This window comes from Bos mutus, chromosome 21 (assembly GCF_027580195.1).
Source record: "Bos mutus isolate GX-2022 chromosome 21, NWIPB_WYAK_1.1, whole genome shotgun sequence".
NCBI classification, from domain to species: domain Eukaryota; kingdom Metazoa; phylum Chordata; class Mammalia; order Artiodactyla; family Bovidae; genus Bos; species Bos mutus.
Genome location: NC_091637.1, coordinates 3,122,099 through 3,143,319, shown reverse-complemented (window position 1 = coordinate 3,143,319; position 21,221 = coordinate 3,122,099). Strand labels below are relative to the sequence as shown.

General features: G+C 39.7%; 1 protein-coding gene across 1 annotated transcript in view; it reads left to right on the top strand.

The window, feature by feature from the left end:
- The window catches only part of GABRB3 (gamma-aminobutyric acid type A receptor subunit beta3), a 290,891-nt gene extending 275,183 nt beyond the window's left edge, over positions 1-15,708 (top strand). Inside the window, exon 9 of the mRNA XM_070358243.1 lies at positions 11,204-15,708. Coding sequence (XP_070214344.1) covers positions 11,204-11,542 — 339 coding nt within the window. The 3' untranslated portion in view covers positions 11,543-15,708. The remainder of the gene's footprint in view (positions 1-11,203) is intronic.
- Positions 15,709-21,221: the final 5,513 nt, after the last annotated feature.

The following is a 21,221-nucleotide window of genomic DNA, read 5'->3' as shown; positions in this document are numbered from 1 at the left end:
GTTTTCTGAATGTTGAGTTTTAAGCCAGCTTTTTCACTCTTCTCTATCACTTTCATCATAAGGCTCTTTAGTTCTTTGCTTTCTGCCATATAAGGGTGGTGTCATCTGCATATCTAAAGGTATTGATATTTCTCCCAGCAGTTTTGATTCCAGCTTATGCTTCATCCAGCCCAGCATTTCACGTGATGTACTCTGCATATAAGTTAAATAAGCAGGGTTACAATCTACAGCCTTGACATACTCTTTTCCCAATTTTGAATCAGTCTGTTGTTCCATGTCCAGTTCTAACTGTTGCTTCTTGACCTGCCTAAAGATTTCTCAGGAGGCAGGAAAGGTGGTCTGGTATTCCCCTCTCTTGAAGGATTTTCCATAGTTTGTTGTGATCTCACAAAAGCTAAAAAGGCTTTAGCATAGTCAGTAAAGCAGAAATAGATGTTTTTCTGGAACTCTCTTGCTTTTCAATGATCCATCAGAGGTTAGCATTTTGATCTCTGGTTCCTCTGCCTTTTCTAAATCCAGCTTGAACATCTGTAAGTTCTCCATTCATGTACTATTGAAAGCCTAGCTTGGAGAATTTTGAGCATTACTTTACTAGCGTGTGAGATGAGTGCAATTGTGCAGTAGTTTGAGCATTCTTTGACATTTCCTTTCTTTGGGATTGGAATGAAAACTGACCTTTTTCAGCCCTGTGGCCACTGCTGAGTTTTCTAAATTTGCTGGCATATTGAGTGTAGCACTTTCACAGCATCATCTTTTAGGATTTGAAATAGCTCAACTTGAATTCTATCACCTCCACTAGCTTTGTTCGTAGTGATGCTTCCTAAGGCCCACTTGACTTCGCATTCCATGATGTCTGGCTCTAGGTGAGTGATCACACCATCATGATTATCTGGGTCTTGAAGATATTTTTTGTACAGTTCTTCTGTGTATTCTTGGCACCTCTTCTTAATATCTTCTGCTTCTGTTACATCCATACCATTTCTGTTCTTTACTGTGCCCATATTTGCATGAAATGTTCCCTTGGTATCTCTAATTTTCTTGAAGAGATCTCTAGCCTTTCCCATTCTAACGTTTTCCTCTATTTCTTTGCACTGATCACTGAGGAAGGCTTTCTTATCTCTCCTTGCTATTCTTTGGAACTGTGCATTCAAATGGGTGTATTTTTCCTTTTCTCCTTTGCCTTTCACTTCATTTCTTTTCTCAGCTATTTGTAAGGCCTTCTCAGACAGCCATTTTGCCTTTTTGCATTTCTTTTTCTTGGTAATTGTCTTGATCACTGTACAATGTCACGAACTTCCATCCATAGTTCTTCAGGCACTCTGTCTATCGTATCTAATCCTGAATCTGTTTGTCACTTCCACTGTGTGATCATAAGGGACACGGTTTAGGTCACACCTGGATGGTCTAGTGGTCTGAATGCAGAAAAAGGGCACCAAGCAGTCAAGCCGCCTCATCTCACTCATATATTTCCAATTACAAACTTTGCAATTAGATGTCATTTCCATTTATTAATAAAAACCATATGTCCTTGCAATTATAAACACTGTTTTAGTGAAAGCACACTGTTGTCTCTGTATAAAATTTTGTCTTTATCTTTTACCTGTTGCATCACTTCAAGTCTTGAAAAATGCACCTCCACCGATGGACATATTGGGCTTGTTCCTATATTTCTTTACTTTTAAATGCTTCTTATTAAATTCACTTATTCTCAGGTTTATGAGGTTTCCTTGTTCTTTCTGATGCTCTGAGTGCGTCACTGACCCAAACCTCTCGCAGGGGTGTGGCAGCTCCCTGGAGGAGTGTGGTGCCCGTGGCCTTCCAGTGGTCAGAATAGGTCCCTGGGTGTTCATGAATGAGTGAAGGCGGTTAAATGACTGTAAATGGCTCCTGTCCTTTCAGTGGCACATAAAGTTGGTCGAAGGAACCAGGATTTGTGAATAAAATCAGGGTTTCGCAGGCAGCATGCCCTTGAATCTCTTACTGGAATGTGTACTTAGCGCCATGCTGGTGTGTTTCCAAATTAGTCCACATCCTCCTGTGCACACACAGTGTGCTTTGGTCACACCGTTTCCAAGGAAACAAGAATTCATCGCTTTATTATTGTTTCCATTACACAGACACACAGATACATACAATGCTGTTTTTCCAAATTCCCTCATAATTTAAACAGGCTTAGATTTCTTCTAAATGATGCCCTTTACAAAGGTTAAATTGTTGTGCTACAGAAATATCTTTTTGAGTGAAGCTTAAATTTTAAAACAGAAACAAAACCCCCCAAATCTTTAAATCCACAGTCAAAATTAAGCAGAATGTAGAACTAATATATTATAAATCAGATGCAGAAGAAAATTCATGAGTCCATTTTTATTGTTTGTTTTCCTGAAAACTTGTTTCAATTTCTCAACAGTTTTCTTAGAGCCTTTATATGTTCATATTTTTTTTAAATCTGTAATTATAGATATCAGTTCTTACAGTTTAAAATCAGCATACAAATGCATGTTTTAAATGCATATTTGATACTGTTAAAGGTAAACATTAAAAATTTTGCTGACTAGATGGCCAGCCTGAAAACGTGTTCAATACTGCTAATTATTAGAGAAACACAGATAAAAAATACAATGAGGTATCACCTTATACCAGTCAGGATGGCCATCATTAAAAAAAAAATCTATAAACAGTAAATGTTGGAGAGGGTGCGAAGAAAAGGGAACCCTCCTACACTCTTGGCGGGAATGTAAATTGGTACAGCCCCTGTGGCAAACAGTATAAAGGTTTGTTAAGAAACCAGAAATAGAGTTGCCATGTGATCCTGCAATCCCACACCTGGGCATATATCCAGAATAGATGAAAACTCTAATTTGCAAAGATACATGCACCCAAGTGTTCATAGCAGCACTGTTCACAATAGCCAAGACATGGAAGCAGCCCAAGTGCCCGTTAACAGATTAATGGATAAAGATGTGGTACATGTATACAGTGCAGTATTCCTCAGCCATAAAAATGATCCGAATAATGCCATTTGCAGCAACGTGGATGGACCCAGAGAGTATTACACTAAGTGAAGTAAATCAGACAAAGACAAATATCATGGGATACCGCTTATATGTGGAATCTTTAAAAAATGATAAAATTATCTTATTTCCAGAAATAAACTCACAGACATAGAAAATAAACTTATGGGTCCCAAAGGGGAAAAAGAGGGGAGGGATAAATTGGGAATTTGGGATTAACATACATACACTGATATATATATTCCAGGCAAGAGTACTGGAGTGGGTTGTCATTGTTTTCTCCATATATATATATATAGATATACATCTATATATATATATATATAATAGATAAACAACCAGGACCCTATATAGCACAGGAACTATATTCAGTATCTTATAATAATGTATAATGGAAAAGAGTATGTTTATTGAATATATGTGTGTGTGTGTGTGTGTGTAAAGAGTGACAGAGAACTTAATCACTTTGTTATGTACCTGAAACATTATAAATCAACTATACTTATAAAATGTTGCTGACCACACCTAAGAATTTAGTGATATTTTTAAAGTAGAAATGCATCTCCCCAAATTTCATATCACATGATCTGAATGAATGAAAAGAAAGTGAGTAAAGAATCACAAATTTCAGGCAAAACAGAAATGGAGCTATGTACAGGCCAACAGCTTCAAGATCAGATCAGATCAGATCAGTCGCTCAGTCGTGTCCGACTCTTTGTGACCCCATGAATCGCAGCACACCAGGCCTCCCTGTCCATCACCAACTCCCGGAGTTCACTCACACTCACGTCCAATGAGTCAGTGATGCCATCCAGCCATCTCATCCTCTGTCGGCCCCTTCTCCTCCTGCCCCAATCCCTCCCAGCATCAGAGTCTTTTCCAATGAGTCAACTCTTCGCATGAGGTGGCCAAACTACTTGAGTTTCAGCTTTAGCATCATTCCTTCCAAAGAAATCCCAGGGCTGATCTCCTTCAGAATGGACTGGTTGGATCTCCTTGCAGTCCAAGGGACTCTCAAGAGTCTTCTCCAACACCATAGTTCTAAAGCATCAATTCTTCGGTGCTCAGCTTTCTTCACAGTCCAACTCTCACATCCATACATGACCACTGGAAAAACCATAGCCTTGACTAGACGGACCTTTGTTGGCAAAGTAATGTCTCTGCTTTTGAATATGCTATCTAGGTTGGTCATAACTTTCCTTCCAAGGAGTAAGCATCTTTTAATTTCATGGCTGCAGTCACCATCTGTAGTGATTTTGGAGCTCAGAAAAATAAAGTCTGACACTGTTTCCACTGTTTTCCCATCTATTTCCCATGAAGTGGTGGGACAGGATGCCATGATCTTCATTTTCTGAATGTTGAGCTTTAAGCCAACTTTTTCACTCTCCACTTTCACTTTCATCAAGAGGCTTTTGAGTTCCTCTTCACTTTCTGCCATAAGGGTAGTGTCATCTGCATATGTGAGGTTATTGATATTTCTCCTGGCAATCTTGATTCCAGCTTGTGTTTCTTCTAGTCCAGCGTTTCTCATGATGTACTCTGCATATAAGTTAAATAAGCAGGGTGACAATATACAGCCTTGACGAACTCCTTTTCCTATTTGGAACCAGTGTATTGTTTCATGTCCAGTTCTAACTGTTGCTTCCTGACCTGCATACAGATTTCTCAAGAGGCAGATCAGGTGGTCTGGTACTCCCATCTCTTGAAGAATTTTCCATGGTATCAAGAGTCCTTTCTAATTATTGTATGTAATTATTTACATACAATTAATGAATGTAATTATTCATTCACTCATTCATTTTCAGTGATATCTCTTGGGATTGTTCATCGGTCTGACAAGCAGTGTCCTCAGATGGCACCTCTGTCATACCTGGGAACCAAGCGGCTCAGGGGCTGCGACTGTCCTTGGGCTGATAGACACTGGGTGACACCAAGGACGTGCACCATCATTGTCTTTCCTTGTGTCCTGTAAGAGATCTCAGAGCAGTGTCTGCAGGGGCTCTGCAGGCCACCAACTTGCCTATGATGCTATTGAACTTAATGTCAGACCATGAGTATAGATTTCCCTTATATTAACTTAGTGGCGGTGTTCACATAGTCACTTAGTTTCTCCTGAGACCAGTGGTGCAATGAAAATTCTGACCTTATTTATTTGTGCTTCTGTTTGTTCCTGGGTTGTTTCTATAACTAAGAACCAACCATCTTCAGTTGTAATGCATGTGTTAATAGTTACAAGCCTTATGATATTTTTCACGTTGTTCAAATGGTATTTGAATTTCATGAAGTGGCAGAAAGTCTTGCCAAGGAATCAGGGCTTCAGGCTTGACACCATTCCTCTTACTACAGAGCAACATTTTGTTCCTCACATGACAAATAGTTCCTCATTTTCCTAAAACTAGAGTATTTTACTTATTTTGAAGCTTTAAGTAGAGAATAAGATATTAACAGTGTGCCAGTCTGATGACAGATTCTTGGAAGAAACTGAAAATCCCTCTAGGATACATTCCACAGGAGATGTTTTTCATTTCTGAATGTTTCTGGGTTATAGAGCAAGAAGAAAAAACTACATTGAAATCTAATTATAGTAGATATAAGACAAATTTTCAAAATAAGTGGTATTCATGAAACGCTTTAGAAATTATGAGTCATCACTATCATTCTATACAGAGCATTTTCACAATCCCATCTGTTTTTTTTTTTTCTAATTTTATTTTATTTTTAAACTTTACATAATTGTATTAGTTTTGCCAAATATCAAAATGAATCCGCCACAGGTATACATGTGTTCCCCATCCCGAACCCTCCTCCCTCCTCCCTCCCCATACCATCCCTCTGGGCCGTCCCAGTGCACCAGCCCCAAGCATCCAGCATCGTGCATCGAACCTGGACTGGCAACTCGTTTCCTACATGATATTTTACATGTTTCATTGCCATTCTCCCAAATCTTCCCACCCTCTCCCTCTCCCACAGAGTCCATAAGACTGTTCTATACATCAGTGTCTCTTTTGCTGTCTCGTATACAGAGTTATTGTTACCATCTTTCTAAATTCCATATATATGTGTTAGTATACTGTATTTATGTTTTTCCTTCTGGCTTACTTCACTCTGTATAATAGGCTAGGATTTAAATTCTAAATGATAGGAAAAGATTAGCATCTCTTCTAGAAATATTTTTTTAAATGTTTGGTTTCTGAGATTCAATGAATTTTAGTAACCTTTTAATTCTTGCATAAAAAAATACCTTCTAGTTGTTTTGATGTAAATTTTCTACACACTGGTTCATGTTTAAATAAAATCTATGCAAAGGTAAAACTGTGTCAAAAACAGCCAAATTAATTTACTGTGCTGCTACTGCTGCTGCTAAGTCGCTTCAGTCGTGTCCGACTCTGTGCGACCCCATAGATGGCAGCCACCAGGCTCCCCCATCCCTGGGATTCTCCAGGCAAGAACACTGGAGTGGGTTGCCATTTCCTTCTCCAGTGCATGAAAGTGAAAAGTGAAAGTGAAGTTGCTCAGTCGTGTCTGACTCTTCGCAACCCCATAGAGTGCAGCCTACCAGGCTCCTCTGTCCATGGGATTTTCCAGGCAAAAGTACTGGAGTGGGGTGCCATTGCCTTCTCTGGATTTACTCTGAGGTCTTACTAATTCCATATCTATTACATATATATATTCAAGTTCCTTTCAACATAATGGAACAATAATGTAGCTGTTCACTCACTCTGAAATGGAGTGACGCAGTTATTATTAGTTCTCCCACGGCTTCAAGGCAGCCACAGGTATCAGAGCACCCAGGCACCCCAACTTTGTAAATGTTGATGACCTTGAGTTCGGCTTCTCTCAGGGTGGGTTTCCTTTACTGGAATCCAAGGGTGCAGACCTAGACTCGCCTTTCTGAAGTTCTTTCCCAACTGCACAAAACTGGCCAAAGGGAGGAGGGAAGACAGAATTCATACAGATTTGTCATTAAGTCTTGAAAAATCAATTCAACATCCAGTTGACCTTACTTTTTGTGTTTTTTCACTCTCCCTTTGGGCTTCCTGGAATCACCATATATCTTACTATCTCTTTGCCTTTCTCTTATCTCAGAATCCCTCTTCTTCGTCCACATCTTACCCTCCTTCAAAACTTAAGCCAGATGTTCTTCTCTATGATGTTATCCTGATTTTGTCTACCGTTTTTTCCCATCATGCCTCTGTCATTCTCCACTCCATGCAGGTGGTCTTGTCCCTGCTCTTCCAACCTCCAGGGCATATGCTCTATGCTCAGGAGATGGCAGGCCACATTTCACTGGGCCTTATGACCTAGATGCCATCCCATTCTTTGCATCTACCAAAGTTTGTGCCAGAGCTGGATGTGGTAAGTGCCCAGGGAATGTGTGTCCATAAATGAGTGATATTTGTCATCAGTTTGGTACCACTGAACCCACGTGTTTTCTCATTCTCCTAGAGTCAGAGGAAGGGAGAACCATTCATAAGCATACCTGTTTTTAAAAAATTAAAACTACATTTAAAAAATTTTTATTGAAGTATAGCTGATTTACAATATTGTATAAGTTTTCGATATACAGGGTAGTGATTTAGCTTTACGTACATGTATACATATTTTTTTCCAGGTTCTTTTCCTTGATAGGTTATTACTTTACAATACTATGTATAAAATAGATGTGTGTTCAGTGACTCAGTTTTGTCCAGCTCTTTGTGACCCTGTAGACCAGGCTCCTTTGTCTACGGGATTCTCCAGGCAAAAATATGGAGTGGGCTGCCATGCCCTCCTCTAGTAAAACAGATAAACATATTTTTAAAGCCAGGTGAAAATCTGAGTCATTAGAACCACCAAAGTCCATCCTGATAAATGTATCACAAAATACTTTCTTCTTTAAGAAAAGACTTTTCTTTAATTGGTATTTTGTTCTACAAAAGCATCATAATCCCAAAATTTTGATAAAAGGAGCTTTGCATATGGCATTTTTAGTAACTAGAAAGAGATGGCATTGTAGGCCTTATTTTAAAATGTGCTTTAAGAGTAATAAATATGCAATGTCTTCTAAACTGCATTTGCTGATTATTTGAAGCTCTTCTCCTTGAGACAAGGACCTTCTCTTACTCCTCTGTGCCTCTGGGTAAAGCCCAGTTCATCTGACCCATCACACTCACCTCTGTGTTGCCTTAAGAGCCAACTGCCCACAGCTTCTGAAGCAGGTCCAGATCACCCCCTTCTTAGAGAGGGTGCACACCCACAGCTCCTGGGTGGTCTCTGTGGAGGACGTGCTATTGCCCAGTCCCTTGCTGGTCTTTCCTTTGCTGTCTCCTCCTGTTTCAGCCATATTTTTATTTACCTGTCAGGGTGCTCCTTCCCACATGACTGAGCTCCAAACCACCAGACACTTCATTGATCCCCAAAATGGGAAAATTGACTTTTTTGTTATAAGGATTTTACTGAGAAATGATGAAAAGAACAGATATGGAACACAGGTTCTTACAAAGGTCTATTATTCCCAGTACTTTTGAGGTTCAAGCACCATTAAAATTTTTCCCTCGACTGAATTAAAAAAAAAAAAAAAAGAAAATAGAACTATTGCTCTTCTTTCACTCTGTTCCTTCCCCAAGAACAGGTCTTCATAAAAAGCCTTCTCCCTAGTGCACATGGTGTGATCGTGGTCTGTTTGTGTCTCCCAGCACCGCCAGACTGACTGCTTCCACTTCCAGGGGACAGTAGACGCTGGGGGGTATTGAACCCAGCCAGGCTAATGTGGGCCGGCTGCTGTGCCCTGAGTCCACATTGTGATTGTTTCTCCAGGGAGCTTAGGAAGGGCCAGGTGGGAGCAGGGTGATGAGTAACTTCTCCACTCCCTTCCCACCTTCTTAACTGCCGAGATGCAGAAGGGACCAGGCGGTGGTGAGACATCGCTGAGCGTCCAGCGTCACCTAGAGGACATGCAGGAATGGGTTGCAGTAGCTGGCGGGGAGCAGTTACTCACTACCTCCTGGCATTTCTCTCCCAGACTGCCCTCAAAAACAGAGGCCAGTGCAGTGCACACCAGCTAGGGTCTGTCTCTTCACTTTCTCCCTTCAAACCCATCTTCTATTCTTTACTCTGCTGCTTCAGTTGGGTTTCAGAAATATGTCACTTTTATTTCTCAGTACCTAAAGGGTAAAGGGGAAATTCTTTTAATAGCTCGACTCTGATCTGCTTCCCATTTATCAGGTGTTCTTTCTTGTAATGATAAGGTGATAAGCAGATGAGGATGACAGGGATGAGAATGACAGTCACCTCCTCTCTCTCCCCTGAGTGTGGGCCAGGAGTTGAGTGTGTGCATCCGTTCTCTCCAGGACTTCAGTCCCACTCAACTAGTTTGCTCCTTTCAAAACATTTCAGCCACCCTTCAAGGCTGTGCCTTGGTGTTTCTCTGGCTCTTTGCCTGAGAAATTTGTACTCATTCTTTAAGGCCCAGTTCAAATTCATCTCCCCTCTGAAATCTTCCCTCTTCTCTCCTGTACTAGTTTTGATTGTTGCCATAACAATTTACCACAAACATAACATTTAAAACAACACCCAAATATTATCTCATAGTTGGTTCAGTCAGAAGTCTGAGTACAGTAGGGCTCAGCTCATTGGATACCATGGTTCCTTGTGGTTGTAGAACTGAGGTGGTCTTGCTGGCTGTGGGCCAGGGCCTGTCTTTGCTCCTTGAAGCTGCCCCCTTTCTTTCCAGGCCTTTCCTGTAGTTCTCTCAATCAAGGGCAAATCTACTCTTTATGCTTCCAATTCCTCTGGCTTTCAATTTCTGCCATGTCCTGGCTTTCTCTTCTGCTTCAAGTTGGAGAAAATTATCTGCTTTTAAGGTCTCATATGATTAGATTGGGCACACCTGGATAATTCAGGCTATATCCTCTCTCTGTTTGCAAAGTGCCTTTTGCATAATTTATTCAAATGGCTCGGGAGAAAGGGGTGACATCCTAATGACTACGTCTCTCCTTCCCCAAGCATAATTGGATGGTAGGGTTTCCCTGATAGCTCAGTTAGTAAAGAATCTGCCCACAATGCAGGAGACCTGTGTTCATTCCCTATGTTGGGAAGATCCCCTGGAGAAAGGAAAGGCTACCCACTCCAGTATTCTGGCTTGGAGAACTCCATGGATTTATTTATCATTTGGGGCTTCCCTGATAGCTCAGTTGGTAAAGAATCCACCTGCAATGCAGGACACCTTGGTTCGATTCCTGGGTCGGGAGGATCTGCTGGAGAAGGGATAGGCTACTCATTCCAGTGGTCTTGGGCTTCCCATGTGGCTCAGCTGGTAAAGAATCTGCCTGCAATGCAGGAGACCTGGGTTCGATCCTTGGGTTGGGAAGATCCCCTGGAGAAGGGAAAGGCTACCCACTCCAGTATTCTGGCCTGGAGAATTCCATGGACTGTATAGTACATGGGGTCGCAAAGAGTCCAACGTGACTGAGCAACTTTCACCAAAACCATGATGGAGGTATCTTTGAGTCTTTGTTGGTGCCTCTGTGCCAGGGTCTGATGGCCACTGGATGTTGATCACCCTTCCTGCGTCTGGGTCACTTTGGGGTTTGGGGCCATCCTGCCTGCACTCCTGTACAAGCCCCTACTCTTAGTGTTGGGCTTCTTCTCTCCCCTCCTCACCTCCTGAACTTCTCCCTTAAGGCCTAGCCTCAGACATGATCCCTGAAAGTTTTGTGGCAGACCAACAAATAAAATGGGCCAGTGGTATCATCGTGAAAGGTCTGAAGCTATATTTAGCACAAAATAAAATGTTTTTTTTAAGTTTGGCTCCAGTGTGAGAAGGGACTCTAGCCTGTCTTAAATATAGCAGTTAAAAAGGATGTCTTCTGCCAGGACCAGGATTGAGTGAGAAGATCCAGCAAAGTCATCAGGAGTGTCCATTCATCACAGTACTCACTTGTATCTTCATGGTGATTTGGGTATTTTTGTTATCATCAAAAAAGGGGACCAATTGACTTCCGAATAGGAGAGTATAGAAGTTTCTAACTTGCAGTTAAGCCCACAAAATGACACTTTACACTAAAACAAAATGCTGGGCTTGCTCGATGTGCAGTTTCTCATAGTATATGTGACCTGATAGAATGACACAAGTCTGTCCTGTCCCATGTGGAAGTTAGGTTTATTGACATGCTACGCTAGCTATCTAAGCATGTGTATTTCCTTCCAATCAGGTGGATGCTCACGGAAATATTCTGTTAACATCGCTGGAGGTTCACAATGAGATGAACGAGGTTGCCGGCGGCGTTGGTGATACCCGGAATTCAGCAAGATCCTTTGACAACTCAGGAATCCAGTACAGGAAGCAGAGCATGCCTCGGGAAGGGCACGGGCGACACATGGACAGAAGCGTCCCGCACAAGAAGACCCATCTACGGAGGAGGTCTTCACAGCTCAAAATTAAAATCCCTGATCTAACCGACGTGAATGCCATAGACAGATGGTCCCGGATCGTGTTTCCATTCACTTTTTCTCTTTTCAACTTAGTTTATTGGCTGTACTATGTTAACTGAGTGACTGTACTTGATTTTTCAAAGACTTCATTTAACACTGAGTGAAATATTACTCTGCCTGTCAAGTTTTTATACCTGTACACACACACACAGACACACACACGCAGATACACACATATATACATACGCAATTGTATATATATGTGAACTTTCTCAGCATATATATAAAATACACGTGTATATGAGGATGTATGTGTATATGTTTATACACACAGGTGTGAGTACCCATGTGTATGTCAGACAAATACACATACATATATACATTTTGCAGCTATGGACAATTCAATCACAGGATGCATATTAAAGAAAGTCATAGTTTTTTTCTTTTTTAATTGAAAGGGACAAGCATTGTCTAAATATTATGCCTTGAGAATGAGGGCGCGAAACACAATATCATCCCAAAATGTGTCTTTTATTATCATAAGATAGATGTTTTAGTTTAAAAATCAGGAAGAAACTTCTTCAAAAACTCATTCAGTGGTATTGCTAGTTTAAAACGAGTCACACTTCATACCCACTCTTTCAGTTTATTAAGCAAAGGCTTTTTGGCTTTCTTGGCGATGGGGTTTGCTTTCGTGGGGCAGACTTTTTCTGTACTGGTTCCGTGGGTGCAGTGAGCCTCTGGTGCGTGCTCACCTGTTTCCTAAACATAGGCAGAGCCCACGCTGATGTCTGCATGTCCATCTTTGGAAAGCCCATCGGGGATGGATGGCATTTCATTGTAAGTACTCTGCTGTCCAGTGTATTTCTTTGCTCACTTGGAGTAGATCAGCTTACCCATCTTGTGGGACACGGTGGCACATTTTGGCAACGTTGAGTTGACATTTCAATCACTGAACACGTGCTCCACATCTCTTATGGATTGCTAGGCCTGGCATCTAATGGAAAGCTTAGACGTCTCAGGTTATTTGTTACTCTAAGGTAAAACCACCTAGGATGATTTTCCCCCTTGTTTTTAAGTTATCAATCACTCTTATAACATTGTATGTTAATATCAAATACATTTGCATAATATGCATATATATATGTATATTTTCCAAGATTTTGTTTATGCTTGCTATCATGGCAGCATGCAATGTCATATTTTTCTTTCTGTGATGTAACTACTTTCTGTTCTCTAGAATTAACACTGAAGTGAAAACACTTCTTTTCAGTTTCAGAAACCAAGAAACATCCTCATGCTTTTATTTCTGTATCTGACATGTTTCACAAGCACATCCAACTACTCCTAGTGCAACTAGGATGCTGCAGGAACACGACCAGTCCACACCACGCATCACCCAGGGACCCATGACCGTTCTCTTGAGGCAAAGGAGAGCAACCTGACAACAAACACAGTCACTTTTGGTTCCTTCCAGCCCACAGCCTCATCAGTATTTGGACTTTTTAAAGCTCGTAGAAACAAGACAAGGTGCACCGGTTTCATAGGTGCAACCTTAACTTACTATTTAGATGAGATCTTTCTAAAGAAAAAAAAAAAGAGATGATATATTTTTTGTAAACAATATTTCTATCACAGGCATCCATAAACTGAAATGACTACAGTTGTGCAAACAGATGTCACAGTGAAGTTAAGCATTTGGAGAAACAAAAAAGCAAACTATTCAGGAAAGAACTGCTAAATTGATACTTTATCCCAAAATGCCACATATGCCTCACCCTTTCTGTTCTATCCAAAACCAGTGACCAGAGCCTTGCCCGGTATTCGCAGAGTTGGCCTCAGTTTCCCCACAGACTGGGGCTCCATCCCCCCTGTGGGGATTTGTGCCATAGGCCATCCCCGGGAGCTGACCACTACTTGATTTTCTTTGGCGGCTGATGACCTTTAATCTGTCATGTCTGTAGCAGGTCAAACCCACCACAAAGTCTCACGCTAGAAGCAGTGACCAGTTATATACCCTTTCTTCCCTTTCATTCTTATCTTTTTCTTCAGTATCTTCTTCCAACCACTGCTCTCTGGTTTTACTTTTATCTGGAGACAAGTGTTTTCTTGTTCCTTGGCTTTTTTCTGACAATTTTTTCTTGGATAATAATGGGGGATCCTAAAAGTTAAACAGATTGGGAAAAAACCTTGTAAGTGACCTTATCATTGTTAACATGTTAAAGAGAGAAAAAAAAAAAAAAGGACATTGTGTAGACCTTATCCCTTTCAATACTTCAGGTATCTTTTTCTGTATCAGTGATTCAAGGAGTGAGGTCCACATGCAGAAGAGGGACCCTAAAATACGCATGAATATGGACAAAAGTGTCAGCGATTGATTTTAATGTCCAGTTTATATATTCAGAACTGTGACATTAATTCTATCTGGGAGAAAAGTGATTCAAAACATTTTTGATGCATAGTTGAGGTACCCAACTGTCAAAGGCAGAGACTCCATGGGGCTCAGAAGAACAGCAGTCTATGTCCCAAGGTTTTCTGGATATAAATTTGCATGGTATAGTCATAATAGCTTTTGAGCTTTTTATATGCATTTGGCACCAAGACTGGGATCCACAACTTTGTAGACACTGCAATGATGTTAAACATAATAGCTATACTATAAATAGTGTTTGTAACTACACATACACACACACAAACACACACACATACATACATATATTCTGTAAAAAAAAAAAAAAAACTTTTTGAGATCCTTGGGTATGTGTTTGCTTTACTTCATTTTAGAAGAAAATTACTCTTCTAATAAAATTATTTTATAGCTTCTCCATTTTTAAAAGTTGTGAGAAATATTAAGGAGCAGAACTGTGTGCCGCAGGAGAGTCGAGGTTGGTTCTCTGTTCTGTTACAGCGTCCTTTGATTACTGCACAGTAGTTCCTGGAGCCAGTGAGCGCGGTGTGTGGGGGAATCTGAACCCGGACCCTTGACGTAACGTGAGGTGGTTGTTGCCCTCATCCAGACCTCTTGAGTAAGGAGAGAAAAGTTGAAATTGGACTCTAATGATATCTCTTTCTCACAACTGAACATAATAAAAGGTTAATTTTCTAAGTAGTCCTGTCTTTCCAAAAATGCTTCACAGGGGCTCACAGGTTATAGGAGAATCTTGTTATGAGTTTGTTACTGCCCGTATTTGAATATACTTGAGACAATTCCAGAGCCCTACTACATAAAATTCCTACAGAGAAAGATGGATATGACCGAGGAATCTTTACAACACGTGTTGTTCTTGTCTACTGGCCCCAGGACTGTGGAGGGGTTTCGTTGTCTATATCGTGACCCACTTGTTTCCCTCTAAGTGACCTTGGTGTATGTCATGATAGTGTTCTGTCCCATGTATATATGCAGTTCCTAATGCCAGCACTCAGAACTTCGGACACGTTCAGTCATTGACATCACCACTTCTCCCCGCCCAGCTTCGGAATTAACTTTTTCACCAAGGAGATTGTCCTCTCAGAGGTGATAGCAGGACCTGGGGACTGGCTTTAAGGGGACAGGCCCACTGCAGCTGTAGGTGTTCGTTCTCAGCATCTCGTAGAGAATCCCATTGGTGTTTTTCCCACAATGGTGTCTTCTAAAAAAAAAAAAAGGATGTGTCCAACTTTGAATCTCCTGGCTTGGAATCCCATAATTCTTACTTTAGCTCTTCACCTGAAAACCAGTTACTATTTCTGATCATTTTAATGTAAACAAAACTGAACAGTGAAGTATTTTGTTACTTGTGGAATAGATTCCGGCTCTCATTTCATGTGAGCTGTGGGTCAGGGGAATTATGGGGCAAAGAACTGCCTAGGTGGATTAAATTTTCCCAGGACACAACTAGTGTGCCTTGGATTGATTATTACCTCTTCTACTGCATTGAAAGGTGCCATGTTTTCCTGAAATTCCCAACACCTGGGTAAACAGTGACCTCCCGGAGAGTGACTCATTTACCATGTCTCTCCCTAGGGTGAGCACCAGAAACAATTTTGTCATTCTTGTCTCTTATTTCCACTTCACGAGTCAGTGAGTGTGTTCAAGGTAAGTACAGGATTATTCTAGTAGGAATAGGCAATTGCTGTCATGATCAATTCCCACGTTTACTTCATTTCATTGTAAAGATCACTTAAAATCCAATTTTGCTTAAGCACATTGTTGTAATTTTGGGGGTATTATTTGACATAAAAAAACAGCAGAATTGAGTGATAGATATAATATGAAATTTGTTGATGAATGACTTCAAATTTATTAAAAAAGGACTAACTGACTTCAATATGAAGGCTGATTTTTTTTTCTTCCTTGTCTGTCTATTGTTGAAATAATGTCGTTATTTTCATTCTAGGTATTTTCAGTTGACATGCCCATTTCAGTTATGCTGAAAGTAAGAATAAGTTCAAATCTGACTATGTATGAGACCAGCTGAAGCATGTGACATTTTTTTAAAAATCACAATTTATTTTGAATGTCAAAAGAAAACCAGACACACACAGATCCACGTTGTTCCTGTATTCAAAAAAGTATTTTCAGAGAGAATTATTTTTGTATTAAAGGCCAGGAAACTAAGTGCCAATAAACTCTGGCACAGGTGGTATTGATCCCTACTCTTTAGTTTTTCAGAACTAAAGGGCTATTTCCCTTGTTTCCTCTCCAGTAGGAAAGTAATAAACAATGTCTCTGAGTGAGTGAATGAATGAGTGAATGAAAAGATCCTCAGACACCTCAAACCAGACAAGGCGTTTATTGACAAACACATTTCTAGGCCCCTGAAAGGCTGCTGGCTCACGTGTACACTCTATAAAAAGAAAGTACACCACAGCCAGTTAGGGTTTAATGGAGGCTTAGCGTCCAGTGTGCCTAAACAAAATATAATCTTCAGTAATTCTTTACATGTTGTGTTTTCCTTTTTTATCCTATGGACAAGTTTTTTTAACTTCCCTCATCTACTTTGGGGTCCCAACATGGCAATATTTTTTCACACTGTTGGGATTGGAACTTCACTAGGGTACCTTTCTCACTTCATTAGGCTGCAGCACTAGTCATTTGAATGCCAAGTTTAAATTACCAGTAACGGCATCCACTTTGGATTGACTAAGAAAGCCTCACTGAATGTAGAATCCACTCAGAATCCATTCACTCCTGGTCCCAGTGGCTACCACAGGCCATGTACACATTTGACACCATTTCACAGTTCTGAACTACCTCCTTTGTGAAAGTGAAGGTCACTCATTCATGTCCAACTCTGTGACCCCACAGACTATACAGTCCATGGAATTCTCTAGGCCAGAATACTGGAGTGGGTAGCCTTTCCTTTCTCCAGGGGATCTTCGCAACCCAGGGATAGAGCCCAGGTCTCCCACATTGCAGGCAGATTCTTTACCATCTAAGCCACCAGAGAAGCCCAAGAATACTGGAGTGGGTAGCCCATCCCTTCTCCAGCAGATCTTCCTGACCCAGAAATCGAACCAGGGTCTCCTGCATTGCAGGTGAATTCTTTACCAACTGAGCTATGAGAGAAGACCCTGATAAGGAGATAAGGACCTCCTTCTTACCAGCTTCTAAAGGTGAAGGGTTGTTGGCTTTCCTATGAATGGGAAAACTATTCTTCAGAGAAGATTGACTCTTTCGATCCTGTGACCTTTAGCCCTTAACTGGTGTAAAGCCACAATGGGTTTTGATTGAGGTATTCCAGGCATTAGAGGCGCTCATACTCCATGACCCTTGCCTTTTATGTGACTGGGTTCCACTTAGAATCCACAGGCAAGCAATGCAAAGGAAACCTGTAAGAAGTATGCACTGACAGAAATGGCTCCTTTTAAAGGATGTCTGCTGCAGGTGTGGGTGTATTTGTGTGCATCTTGAAACCAAATAGGAAACCAGTTAGTAACCCTGGTAGCCAGTGATTGCAAGAAAATGTCTTGTAACTTAAATCTCCATTTCTGCTTTCCCCAGGGTCCTGCTTGACTCCGCATTCTTGAGGTAAATGTACTCAACACCACATTTTTCTATGTGTTTCCCATTCCCTTTTCTCATGCCTCATCTTTTGTTTGGTTTGGGGGCATTTCTCCTTTGAAACTTAAAGAGTGATTTCTATTACCTATTGCTGTCAGAGCAGGTGAGACCTTAATGTTAGCACATCCAATTCCTTACCCTAAATAGAAGAATCAGCTGTTCCTCTTGCATGCTGAAGCATTAGTTATACACACTTGTCCACCTTGCTAAGGGGGCTTGAAATGCTATATTTTAGGCAAAGTTGTTCATCCTGCCCCATCTTCTATTAACTGTAACTCTATTTTTACATCATCAAGGTCAAAAACATTTACATTCTGTCTACAATCATGAAGTTTTATTTTACTGTTTAATATGTTTATAGAGTGATTCTATGGAGAAGGAAATGGCAACCCACTCCAGTACTCTTGCCTGGAGAATCCCATGGACGGAGGAGCCTGGTAGGCTGCAGTCCATGGGGTCGCAAAGAGTCGGACACGACTGAGTGATTTCACTTTCACTTTTCACTTTCATGCACTGGAGAAGGAAATGGCAACCCACTCCAGTATTCTTGCCTGGAGAATCCCAGGGACAGAGGAGCCTGGTGGGCTGCCGTCTACAGGGTCACACAGAATCAGACATGAATTAGCAGCAGCAGCAGAGTGATTCTAAATGTTGAAAATTAATGAACATCCTGCATCATTGAGCCATACTTATGTTAAGGCCAGTTCAAAGTTTAGTGTTTCAGTTGAATGTATAAAAATACATATTAGAAGAAGACAAAAACAGACCACCTATAGTCAAGAGTTTTTCTGCCTGGAAAGTGTGATCAATTGAGGATGTGAGAGAAGAGAGATGTCTTCTCAACTCTTACTGCTTCATGGAGGTTGAAAACTTTTACATTTAGCACTGTGATTGTACTTCAGCCTTCAGGATTTTACTTATAAATTATTCAAAAAGCTCAAAAACTTTTATATTATCAAGAACATAAGTATCATTCAAAGTGGAGCTAAGCAGTCTGCTCAAACTAATTTAGAAGACCAGTGACTTCCTAGGACTCTTTGAAGTGAATATTCCTAATGTCCAGATCAAATAAATTACTTTTTCCTACACTACTTTAGTTGATCCAAACTGGATCAGATGTTTGTTTGCTTTAGGACATTCTTAGATTTAATTCCCTCTCAGTCACCCATAAACACTCATTCTGGGGTTTCTAATTTGCTTTTTTTTTCTTAAGAAAGAATGATATGCTTTTGACTATGTACATAATATTGACTACAACCTTAGTCATTAAATTTATTGTTTGTTATCCTTTCCAATATTCTTTATGAAAATATTCTTGGCATTGACTGATTTCCCATACAAGTGAGAACTGCTTGCTTTTTGGACCTGCTGCAAAACTCTCATACTATGATTTCTGAATTAGTTTCAATATTTTTTAATAGCCCATCGCTTTCTCTTTCCTGGTCCTATTTTTTTTGCCAAAGTTTAATAAGAATGGTGGCTTAGTGGTAAATGAAGAATTTGCCTGCAGGAGATCCAGGTTCGATCCCTGGTTCAGGAAGATCCACTGGAGAAAGAAACGGCAACCCACTCCAGAATTCTTGCCTGGGAAATCCCAAGGACAGAGGAGCCTGGTGGACTACAGTCCCTGGGATTGCAAGGGTCAGACACGACTTACTGACTAAACACAACAACAATCCTCAGTTAATGCCTGAGGAGCGGGTATGAGAGAGGTTTCTGAGGCTTTGATTACCTGAATTCTTTCCTTGTCCTTTATGTTTAATTTGTAGTTAGCTAAATCGGTTCATCATTGTATTTTATCATTCGGTGATGCTTATAACGAGTTTCATGCCAGCCGATTCTTATTTACTTAAACAGACTCACTCCCAACTCCTCAATCCCCTACTCAACTGCCCCTGGATTAACGGAGCTTAAAGTAGGGGACATCTTTGAGTAGAAGGACATTCTTCTAGTACTTCATAAAGGTTTATTAAGTGTGAGTCTTTTTTGTATACTATAATAGATTCTGGGAGAAACTCTAAAGATCTATATTTCTTTAGTGAGCTTTAGACACTTATATTATTTTTTTAAGAAACTCTTCTCTGCCTTTTTTTCATATGCCCCACTAGTCAGATTTTGTATTTAATGAATGGTTCAATCTTTAATATATAATCTTTCTTTCCTCTTCCATTTTTTGTCTGTTTTGGGTGATTGACTTTATTTTCTGACAATTCTATTTCATATTCTAAATATCTCTTTAGAAGTAAAAATGACATAAAAACTGTTCATATGCAATATGTGTAATTTGATAAATTTTGATCTATGTGAAACCATCATCATGGTCACTCATAATAGTGAACATATTCATTCCTCCAAAAGTTCACTTGAACTGCTTTGTAAATCCTATCCTACTTAAGACACCGATTTCTGTCCCCAAGCAACAATAATGTGCTTTCAACAAACGACACACTAAAGATTAGTTTCTGTTTTCTAAAATTTTACATAAATGAAATCAGAGTGCATTCTTTTCCTCTGACTTCTTTCACTCACTATAATTATTTTGATTCACATGTCTTGTTGTACTTCACTGCTGAGTAGTATTCTACTGCACAGTACCCACAGTTTTATCCATTCACCATTTGACAGACATAAGCTTTCATTTTTCTTGGGTAAATATTAAGAGTGAAATAGCTGTATTTTGTCGTGGTGTAGGTTTAACTTTTTAAATAAAACCGTCAGTTTTCCAAAATGATTTTACAATTTTACTTTTCACCTGCTGTGTTTGAGGGTTCTGGTTTCTCCATATCTTCTTCAACACTTGGTATGGTCAGTCTTTTTAATTTTATCCATTCAATAGTTACATGGTGGTATTTCCTTTGGGTTTTAATTTTCTTTTTGTTATTGACTAATGATGTTGAACATCTTTCTATGCGTTATTTGCCATCTCTTTGTCTTCATTAATAAAAGGTTTATTTAAATCTTCTGTTAATTTTAATTGGTTTTCTTATTGTGTTTTGAGAGTTCTTTATATAAAGTTATATATTTTAGATACAAATCTTTCATCAGACATATGCCTTGTAACTTTTTTTTCTCCCTGTCCATGGCTTGTCTTTTAATTCTCTTAACAGCTTTTCAGAAAGCACAGATTTTAAATTATTATAAAATCAAATTTATCTTTTTTTCTTTTATGGGTCATCAATATGGTATTATTTCCAAAAGTCTTCACCTAATTATTGATCACAAAGATTTTTCCATATGTTTTCTCCTATAAAGTCTATAGATTTAGATATTGCATTTAGACTTATAATACATTTTGAGTTAATTTTGCTTATGTTGTAAAATAAAAAAGAAAGTTCATTTTCTCCATATGCATATTTCCAGTTTTTCTAGCACCATTTGTTAAAAACTTTTCCCCACTAAATTGCCTCAGTATCCTTATTGAAATCAATTTGTAATATATATATATCATGCAGGTCCATGTCTAGAGTTTCCGTTCTGTTCCATTGATCTATTTGGCTACTTTGAGGTCAATAGTACACTGTCTTGACTACTATACTTCTTTTAGTGAGGCTTAAAGGCAAATGCTGTTAGTTCATCAAATGTGTTATTCTTTTTCAAAGTTGTTGTGGCTTTGCTTTGACAGTTCCACATAAATTTTAGAATCAGTTTCCCCATATATATATATATACATATATATGTTCATTCTTTATTTGTATTCATATATATGAATGTGCATATTCATTCTCTCTACATATATGTATTCATTCTCTCTCTAT